This window comes from Notothenia coriiceps, unplaced genomic scaffold (genome assembly GCF_000735185.1).
Source record: "Notothenia coriiceps isolate Sejong01 unplaced genomic scaffold, NC01 NC01_scaffold00028346, whole genome shotgun sequence".
NCBI lineage: Eukaryota > Metazoa > Chordata > Actinopteri > Perciformes > Nototheniidae > Notothenia > Notothenia coriiceps.
The window spans coordinates 1-10,552 of record NW_011361047.1 but is presented as its reverse complement, the minus strand read 5'-3'; the positions used below and the strand labels follow the sequence as shown (position 1 = coordinate 10,552).

The 10,552-nt window shown below is 37.7% G+C and overlaps 2 protein-coding genes across 2 annotated transcripts in view; both read right to left on the bottom strand.

The window, feature by feature from the left end:
* The window catches only part of LOC104958109 (ubiquitin-conjugating enzyme E2 N), a 9,824-nt gene extending 3,995 nt beyond the window's left edge, over positions 1-5,829 (bottom strand). Inside the window, exons 1-3 of the mRNA XM_010785818.1 lie at positions 5,721-5,829; positions 3,467-3,713; positions 1,929-2,069 (exon numbers count right to left, since the gene is read on the bottom strand). Coding sequence (XP_010784120.1) covers positions 1,929-2,069; positions 3,467-3,713; positions 5,721-5,750 — 418 coding nt within the window. The 5' untranslated portion in view covers positions 5,751-5,829. The remainder of the gene's footprint in view (positions 1-1,928; positions 2,070-3,466; positions 3,714-5,720) is intronic.
* A 751-nt stretch (positions 5,830-6,580) lies between these two features.
* LOC104958108 (C-type mannose receptor 2-like) lies at positions 6,581-9,813 on the bottom strand. Its single transcript, XM_010785817.1, has 5 exons — positions 9,604-9,813; positions 8,304-8,523; positions 7,819-8,142; positions 7,620-7,717; positions 6,581-7,490 (listed from the first exon to the last, which is right to left on the bottom strand). Exons 1-5 carry the CDS (start codon positions 9,793-9,795, stop codon positions 7,377-7,379), a joined length of 948 nt encoding a protein of 315 aa, XP_010784119.1. The 5' UTR covers positions 9,796-9,813; the 3' UTR covers positions 6,581-7,376.
* Between the last annotated feature and the right edge of the window lie 739 nt (positions 9,814-10,552).

Here is a 10,552-nt window from a genome sequence, read left to right as displayed (position 1 = left end):
CTAGGGCTGCTCAATTAATCGTATTTTAAATCGCGATTACGATTATGGCTTGCAACGACTACGACAACAAAGTAATCGAAATAAAACGATTATTTCTTTATTATTATATATTATACTTAAAGTTCAGGGTAATCAACTAGAGATGTCCCGATCCGATCACGTGACGGGGATCGGAGCCGATCACGTGATTTTCAAAAGATTGGAATCGGGAGGAAAAAAAATTGGAAATCGGGATTTTTTAAAAATTTTTTAAAATGTTGTATTCAATGTTACAAAACAAAAATGATCATGTTCAAGTCTTAAAGTCATCCTGTGTTGCTTCTTTGGGGCTTGTTTTCATAGACCTATTTCTCTCAAATCAGGCAACACAGTGGGCAGGGCGCAGTGTCTAATTGTAGCAGTAAGCTAACGAGTACTGATACGTTTTATTTTGTTTTGATCCAATGCTGCAAAACTGAACTGATCAAATGCTGCTGTGAAAGAAAGAAAGAAGCTATATCCATGTTGGATAGAATATCCAATTTAAATAAAAAAAATAACCTTAAGGGACAACTTGAATGCTTTTTTTCTTTTTTTTCTCTTAATGCATTGCATAAAGATCGGATCGGGAAAAATCGGTATCGGCAAATTGTCAAAATCAAATGATCGGAATCGGATCGGGAGCAAAAAAAGGTGATCGGGACATCCCTAAAATCAACTATTAAAAACATACTGTTCACATTTTTTTGTCAATGAATAATCACATTTAATAATGGCAATTACAATTATTGACCCACATAATCGAGATTATGATTTTTGCCATAATCGACCAGCCCTAATTAATAGAAATCCAAAACAATTAGATAATCAGCTAACGTAAAATTAATCAACCATTTTCATGATCATTTTATCAATGAGAAGATTTATGTGAACAAGTTTAGTTGGTTAACTAACCATCACTCAACTAATTGGTTTGTAGAACGCCAGAAATATAATTGCCAACTATGTTGAAAAGAAAGTAAGTGAACAAGTAAGTGCAACAAATCTCAGAAAAACTCAGATTGTCTCTGACAGACGGATGTTGATGAATTTCAGCCAAATGTAAATCTTAATGAAAACCACCAGACAGGTGTTTAGACTGAAGCTGGACAGAACTTATTAAAAGCATGTTAGCATTAGGAGTGGGCAATATGGGATAAAAGGGATATTCATCGATACACATGACTCCCTTTTCATTGTTTTGAGAATGAAAGGGAATATATCTAAATAAAATAGATGAACAGGGATAAAGGAAGTACGATAAGGGCCTATGAGTGTCTTGGGATGACTATAATGTGGATCATTTAGTAAATCAAATGTGATTCCTTCTCACATTTCGGTGCAGAATCATGCTATACTACATAAACCATCCTGATATAGAAAGAGTTTGAAATACAGAAGCTCGACACATTGGTAAGCCCAACGATGCCCTAATTTGAGCTAAAAGGAGAACATGGTTACCACAGTAACGACACAGCGTAGTCCATGTTCTAGCAGTACCAGACACCGCTGACTGAGATGAAAGCGCCTGATATTTGAACTGAATTCACTTTGCTGAGTGTAACTGCCTGGCCATCTGACACCATTGTTTGTAGTACGTTTAACATCCCTTATGCGAAACCTGTTACAGTGTTTAGTAACCCCTATGCAGAGCTTCTTTTACACGGCCGAACAACACGGAGATCACGGGACTCAGAACTGTGAGCTACTAAAAGAACCGTCGTCATTGGACTTTGTTTCTCTGGATTTAGAGAAGTTCTCTCAGTCAGACAACTTGAAGATTTAATAACTGCATCAATTTGAACCTTTGTGCCATACGGCCACGTTTTTCTGTTGACATTAACATTATTTTTTTCATTTCAGCTGACCCTGGGTGCTTTGATGGATATAAACAAGACGTCAATCCTCACCTGTCTCAATGGCATTGCTTTCGTTTTTCTTCCACTGCTCTGCAACATCGTTTGCCAGGGGGTCATCTGGGTTGGGAGCACTTAATAACGCCTGGATAGATAGCAACACTGTGCGGATCTGCAGGGCTGGAGACCACTTATCTGCAAGAGAAGTTCAGAAAGAGATGCACAAAGAGAAGACGCTTAAAATCTAAAGGGTAACTTCAGGCAAAGAGAACTGGAGAGGAAACGTAATAAAGGAAAGCCAGACGGGCTCTTGTAAAAGTACTCAAATCAAATAGAAATATGGGCTAGGGATAGGGATGGGTATCGTTTGAAATGTATCGATTCCGATTCCGGTTCTGCTTATCGATTCCGGTTTTTATCGATTCCCCGTTTCGATTCCAAAATTGTCAAATGTTTAGATAACAAAAATATCTTTATTCTTTTAAGCTTTAACTTTTTACAAATAAAAAATATACATGCAATACAAATGTATCGCACAATAGCTGTGCTTTACTTTAACTGAGCTATGCCTGTGGCAAGCTATTAACAGGCATTACACTGTGCCTTGTCTTTTTCTTTCTTAGTGTAGTGGAGCCTCACTTTAGAGCATCCATCTTTGGTGTCATGAAGTGACTGAGCTCGTGAACTGTCTACGGGAGGGCGGGGGAGCCTCGCTGCGGGGCAACTGTGGACCTCTGTCACCTGTCAGCGCAACTTACACGGTGCCGTTTAAAAGAATTAAGGGCGGTGCCGGCCGTCAGCGTACCGAGCCGGCCGTTCTGTGATTCTCCAGGTCCGCCCTGTATTCCACCGGGTCACCGCGATGCAGACGGACCCGCTGGAATACAGGGTCTACCGCGTTTAGGAACCGTTAAGCAGAACCGAAATTGTGTATTTTGTATGGGTACACGGTGCCGAGTTTCGGTTCCCAACCCTAGCTAGGGACAAACATTAAAAGCAGATCAGTTTGTCTGTGAATCAGAGACTGTTCCATTATATTCTTTAATAACTTAAAGGCAAGTTTAGCGACGCTGTTCGGCTCTTGTCAGGTAAACATGACCGTGACGTTGTTTACCTCAAAACTTGATTTAACGGTTGTAATCAATTCTGTTTCCTCAGGCTTTATTCGCCAAGGATACATTGTGAAGAACAGCTGCTCCTTAGCCATCTCATATCATGAGGGAAATTACATTTCTCGTCTTTGACTTTATTCTGATTGTGGCGATAAAAACGGTATCTTTGATTATATGTCAGGTTTGATGTAAATGCAACAGGACTGCAAATAGGCAACACATTTGATATTACAATGAAACAAATGACATTGACTCTTTGCAGCTCCATAATCAACAGACAGCTAAAAATATCTCTACTCTGATTTTCTACATCAGATATCCCTGATTTTTTCCTACACGTTAACTTTCTATGATTATGCTTATAAGTGCAAATGTTAAGGTTTATTAAAAACAAAAATTCTATTTCAATCCTTCTGTGCATAAGGTTTTCAGATTAAAGGAAAGATAACACGTTAGTTTCCCTATGATAAGGTTTCTTACCTTTCAAAATGTCTAAACATATTCTTCCCAGTTTGTCAACATTGGGGTGGTAGATTTTGGTCATGAATCGCACTTTGGGAGCCGCCATGGGATACTCTTCTGGAAGAAATAGTTCAAGTTTAAATGTGCCTCCTTCAAAAGGAGAGTCTTGAGGCCCTGCGATGATCACATGGAAGTAGCGTGCGTTCCCTTCATCTGGCGTGGCCGTGATCCCAGGAACCGGCTCTGCCATCAACCGCTGCGTCTCCTGAGCAGAACAGAAATACACAATACGTTTGTTGACATTTACGAGTATAAAAACATTGCTGTGGGTGTGGATTGTCCAGTTGATAATGAATGGCGGGACACACTTTCACCCTGCTTAGTCACACACACTTGTACAAGCCTTGCCCACATTCAGACAAAGCCACATTCCACAAACTGTTGTTGAACACGGAAACTCAGAAGGTGTTTGACTGCTGGTTTGACAGTACGATGACAAACATTAAATGGCTAATTTGCTGATTTAAAAAAAACATTAATTAGGGATTCTAGTAACATGGTTTTTATTGTAGATTAATCTGCTTTGTTCTTGCTTTAAATGCCAGAAAATATTTCAAAAATTAAAAAAGTAAGGTCTTTATACTGCTTGTTTTGTCTGCCTACTATCCAAAATATATGGTGTTACCACTACACAAAGCTTACTAAACCAGCAGGTATTTAAAGTTGTACCATTGGATTTGTAGCACTTAATGGACAGCCAATTCATTATTTCAATAGGCTTTGTTTAATTTTCTAAATAATAGACGTGTTATTTCAGTCCCCAGTTATTTTAGGATGTAACAGATGATACACGTTTGTATGGTGGCGTAATTCTGAGTTTTACTGCAATACAGTAGGCCAACGACACTATGGGCACAAAAAAGGAAGTGAAGCATTTTTTTAATTTCTGCATTTCCAAAAAAAGCAGGTGCACCGATATCTGCTGTCAACAGGAAGTAGACTGGTTAAATCTCGTCTCAAATAGCGCACATGCCTTCGTTGGGATTTGAAAAACAATAAATAGATGCTGGAATTCAGAGGTGGGAGAAGTACTCAGATCTTGTACTTAAGTAAAAGTACCAGCGTGTAGGAATACTCTGTTACAAGTAAAAGTACAAAAGTATTAGCATCAAAATATACTTAAAGTAGCCATTGTGCAGATTGGTCCATTTCAGAATAATAGATATGAAATGTTTTATAATGATTGATCATTAAAGTGTTCTCAAAGCTGCTAAAGGTGCAGCTAGTTTGAATGACTTTGTATACTGCAGGGTAGCTTGTGGATTTACTCCAGGTGGAACTAAAGTCTGATTTAACACTTGATTATATTTCACATCATTCATCTGTAAAGTAACTAAAGGTATTACAAATATAGTGGAGTAAATGTGAACCTCTCAATTGTAGTGGAGTAGAAGTACAAAGTAGGAAAAACATTGAAATACTCAAGTAAAGTACTTAAGTACAGTACTTGAGTAAATGTACTTAGTTACTTTACACCACTGAGTACACTGGTAAATCGGGTCGTTAATAGCGTATATTCCTTCACTTGGATTCGAAAACAAACTCTCCATAATGGAAGCTTGTGTTGTGTTTTCACTTCGCTTAAGGTTGTTGTAAAGGCTGTGAATAACCTGCTAAAGCCGATAAATATGATGCTGGACGAAGTGGCGGAACAGGCTGCTTGAGGCCTGATGGAGGAAACCGCAACGCAAAGGGCCCTTACATTTCTCCCTATTTTTTCATTTCATATCATACAAAAATAAACTAAATGAACATTGTTGCTTTGAGTAAAACATTTTCATGTTCTGAAACCACAAGGGCAGCGTTTTCACATCCAGACATGTGTACCAATCACCCAAAAGCTACAACTGCTAGCATGGCTAACATTAGCGAATCCATTCATATGGCGACTAGGACAAAATGTCATCATTTGTTGATTCATATCATACATTAGCAACCCAGTGTTGTATAAACTACACGTAAAGCACGACAATAAATCTAGTGGAGAACATACAACACAGCTAGAGAAGAAGGGAGTGAACGGAAGTTGAAAAACAAAACAGAAAAAATAGCGAGTTAGCTTGATATGAGCTAACTATGCTAGTAATGCTAACGCCAGAATTACACGTTATTTGGTAGTAAATGTATTTTCATACTCTCACAAAATACACTTATCAATACCCCACGACCGAGTGTGTTAGTGTATAAATACAATGTGTGGTGTAAAGTGTACCTTTATAATCCTACGAGGCAAACCGGCCATCTTGTGTTAGCTATTATATTTTTAGCCGTGGACTCGCCTTCTCTTCAGGTCGGATTGACTTAACTGCGGGGCGGGGGGCGGGGCTAATAACTCAGACTTCCGGTGGCTTCAGATGACGTCACTAAATATGATGTTCAAGATTGATTTCCACATTTTTTTGTGGTTTAATACAAAATGTTGCACGCAGTATATGCTGTAAAATAGACCCTAGAGACATTTTAAACTGATATTGACTATTCTTGACATTTCTTTAATTTTCCCACATTTTATTTTTGGGGAAAAGACATGGACTGACTTTAAACCCAATTTTTCAAATGTTTACTTTTAATTGAATTGAATAATGTCAACTTGTCAAAGAGGAAAAAAATTACAATAAATTGCCCATATTTTAGGTGTTATTTCCCCAGAAAAAATATACTATTCCAGCTTTCCTTTAAATAGCATTAATCTTTATTTATTTATATTTTTGCATGCTGTGTGGAAAACCATTTTATTCAAACATGCCAGTTTTTTAACGAAAGCATGTTTTTCTCTGGTTCAAACAAAACCTATTTGTTTGACTCAATAAATACATACAAAATAAAGTATTTAGTTAAATGATATTATCTGCCTTCATATTATAGCAATCGTTTTTGTTATGCCCTTTGCTTATAAGATTATCTTTATTAGATTTGATCCATAACTTTACATTCGGAGCATGAGGCCGTTAATTGCTCATAATCAGGAATAGACCATTCTCTTTTATTGGAGCTACACCATCGTAGACAGTATTCAATATTAAGAACATTCAAAGAAATAAACTAAATAAATATATGAATGAAACACACAAATTGGAATCGGAGGATGAAACCCTCTTTATTATGTCACACATGCACAGCACACACATCTCTGCATGTAACCCAAACTGGTACTAGGGGCAGCTATTGGAGCAAATGGGGGGACACATTAAACAACCATGTGAGAAATAATAGAATAAAAATAATTCTAACTTAATAACATATTTGAGATAGTTTTTTAAAGTTTTTTTTAATTCACTCACAAAGTGCATTTTGCATGATAGGAAACCTTTAAATCATAATATTTAGAAAGATGGAAAAAGTATATATTAAAAAAAATTCCCTGGAAGATGTTACAGTTATAGCATTTTAGGGAAATTGTTTCAAGTTTTCATCCCCATCAGGGTGACAGCATAAGGATACATTTAGTTATTTTCTATGAAATAATTTGAAGATATTCTGGAGTCAACTTGGTCTGATCCCAAAACATATTACATTAATGACCATATATGACGGAGTAAAGCATAAAATCCTCAGATTTTGAAAGCCTAATTTTGCATCCCTGAACATGGGAATAAGAAGCATAGGTACAGTTGATTTTTATATAACTTATTTAACGATATTCCGAGACATAACAGTGAGAGAATACAAATGGTATTATTTCTTACAGGCAAAGCCGATGATGAACAAAAACAATCAAGAACTACAAGGAAAAGCATCAAATCTTCTATCAAAATAATTGTAAATAATTCATTAATCATCTCGTTGTTGCGGCTGTATTATTTTGCATGAGGACATTTAGGAAAGAAATACACTTTTCTCTGATGCAAGCCGACAAAGCAATTCAGCTTTAAAGCTCATCCCTCTTCTCCTCCTCCTTATGGAAGACTTGTCCATCCGCCTGCTTCTTCCAGCTCAGTTGGATGTTGTCATCCAAGCCCTTGTCCCTCATTTCCTTCTTCATCTTAAACATTCATAGAGAAATTGCATCATTATGATATATACATTTCCTGCTTCATTTGGTGGCAGGTATAGTCTGCTGTGAGAATCAATCGGCTTGTTGCATAAGTGTGGAAAACATGACCTTCCTTACCTTCACCAACAACTCATCCAGAAAAGCGCGGTCGTTCAGATCCACATCGGAGTTTGATTTCTGCAACCTCACTTTGATCACTTGCATTGAAACAGGTTCTAGAAACACAAACACAATTCATTAGTCACAACATCTATGGTTTGTTCTTTGTCAGCAGACTCTTATCACTTGCTGTGTTGAAGCTTTGAATTTGACTCACGTCTGTAGCAAATGAATTGTAGCTCCCACCCACAGCCCGCGTCCGCCCATTTTCCAGACTTGTAGAAATTTGCAGCCGCACAAGTCTTCATCGTGGTGTCAGGTTCATTATCTGACCAGTGCCTAAAGGAGGAGTCACTTCTATCGGACCACTTCCAGGATTCTCTGGAAAGGCCAATCCAATAATTGGTCCCTACCTGATCCCTGATCTGCTGGTTCTCTGCCTCGTTTCTCACACTGGCCAGGTCTTTGTGGTTTGTTCTGCAGTAGCTCTGGGCCTCGTTCCATGTCATTGCCTGGGTGTAGATATACGTCACATTCAAACCTGAAAATGGACCACAGAGAAGTGCTGAGTCGAGGTATCACAACATACAGCCTGCCATCAATGCCATTATATAAAATATGACATTGTAATCCCCTATTATATTTCACAAGCTTTTGATTTGATTTTAAAGGCATACAATAATCTCAAGTTAATATTCTTACCACTGACATCAAAGCAGACTGCGCTTAAGAGTGTGCTACATTCAGATTCAGTCCAATATCCAGTAGCAGAACTAATCTTTGTGCATCGTTTCCATGAAGTATTCTGTGGTGCTCCAGACTCCCATCGTCTGAACTCCGTCTCCCCCGGTTTGTAGAAGCTTGTGTCTGACAGTGACCAGCTCCAGCTGTCCACGTCATCGTACAGCCCTATCCAGGCCAGCTGAAAGCAATATTCACTGTGTTATAAATAATTACACCGTGATGTAGCTTTTAAAGTTGCTCAAGGAAATGTATGTTTAATTAAAGGTACATTTGTTTTGCCTTTATGAGTTCAGCCTTGGTAAAAGGTACGTTGATTTATATAGCACTTTTCAACACACAGCATTTCAAAGGGCTTTACAAAATGAAAAACATTAAGAGCATTAAGAAATAGTGCAACGGACAAACCTAATAAAATGATATTTAAAAACAGTCCTTAAGAAGCAAAGAGAATAAAACAAACATAACACAAGCTAATATAGAATAACACAGGTGCAAGGTGCATTTTTATTTTGCCTGTCATTTATTTTCCTTTATGTATTTTTTTGTAGTGTTGTACAGTCACCTTAAAAGAGTGCTCCAAGGGCAGCTCGGGTAAACATATAAAGTGGAAGTGGGGGGTCGGAGCGGATGTATAGCTGTGGAGTCACACTGTTTCTTTACCGTTTAGTGCCGTTATAGTTTAGAGAAACCTGTGAATTGTACCTTTGTTGAAACATGGATTAAAAAAAAGTGGATTTTATTTTTCTCAACAAAACGGACTTCAGTTTATTTTTAAACTGCAAACGGCACCGGACACACGCGTAGGCCATGACACAACAGCTAAACAAACATTTCGGCATCTACAAAAGGTATAAAGAAAGGTCTTCATGCCTTGTAAGGCATTTAGCAGTGATGAAGGATCATCACTCGTCCTTGTTCTGTGTAAAAGTATATACAATAATTTATTTAAAGGACAAGTGAGGCTCTAGCTGTCTGTGGATATTTCCAGGCCTACTGTCTTTCTAATACAACATTCCCTCCTTTTGTAACAGTCCTTCCACTGCAGCTCAAATGTTCAAGGTTCAAGGCTTGTATTTGTCCTACATAGCTACAACGTAGTTATGTCGATGAAATCTTAGGTCACACTGTCTTGTGAATCACAACGGGCCGGGGGTATAATAAAAACACTTCACACTACTTTTAAGAGGTCGATTATATCATTTTCAGACCTGTCATCAGCATTAGTCAAGATAGCTTTAAAATGAAAGAGTGAACTCACCACGTCAACATACCCTCCCATGCTGTTCAGGAGAGTCACAACCTCCATGCTGTCTACTGTGGCCAGGTCTGTGTATTTCTCTCGGCAGTATCTCTGTGCTTCATCAAAGGTCACTTTTTCATAAAAAAAATGGTACTGACGTCCAGCATGTGATGAGACAGCGCTCAGCCCTGTGGAGACACAGACATTCATCTAGGGCAGGGGTGTCCAAACTAGCCCGGGGGCCAAATGCGGCCCACGGGCCATTTTGAATCAGCCTTCAGCAAATTCAAAAGTATAATGAAATACGGCCCACAAATGAAACTTGTGCTTTTCTTATATTGTACTTCTTAAATATATATGTAACAATATATTACACAATAGTATTCATGTGTTAATATTATTATAACCACTCTGAGGTTTCTGTTTTGAGGAATGAGCTGCCAACTATATAAATGAGTTTTTTTTATAAAAGCATATTCATGTATCAAGCCTAATTTACCTATATTTTGCTAACTTATGACTTAATTTACGAGACAATATACCTCACCTAAGTGGCCCAGCCCTTCAGATATTTCTCTGTATGTGGCCCTCGGTGAAAATAATTTGGACACCCCTGATCTAGGGTTTAACTTGACTTTTCAAAATCCCATAATTACACGGAAAAAACTTAAACGTTGACTTTAATTAAATGTGTAACATATTTAACATAACTGTATTGGGTTAGTTGAAAGCAATAATATTAAGTTTAAATAAGTAATACTTGGTTCAACTTAATATTATCGCTTTCAAGTAACCTAATACAGTTATGTGTAATCTGTTGACCTAATACATCGTCAATGTTTAATTTTTCAGGCTGCGTAATTATCATGATAAATTTGGACTTCTCACAATTCACAGTGAAATATTTAGCATTCAGCTGCACTTATTTGAGACGATTACCTTTAAAACATGATAACAGATGTAAAGT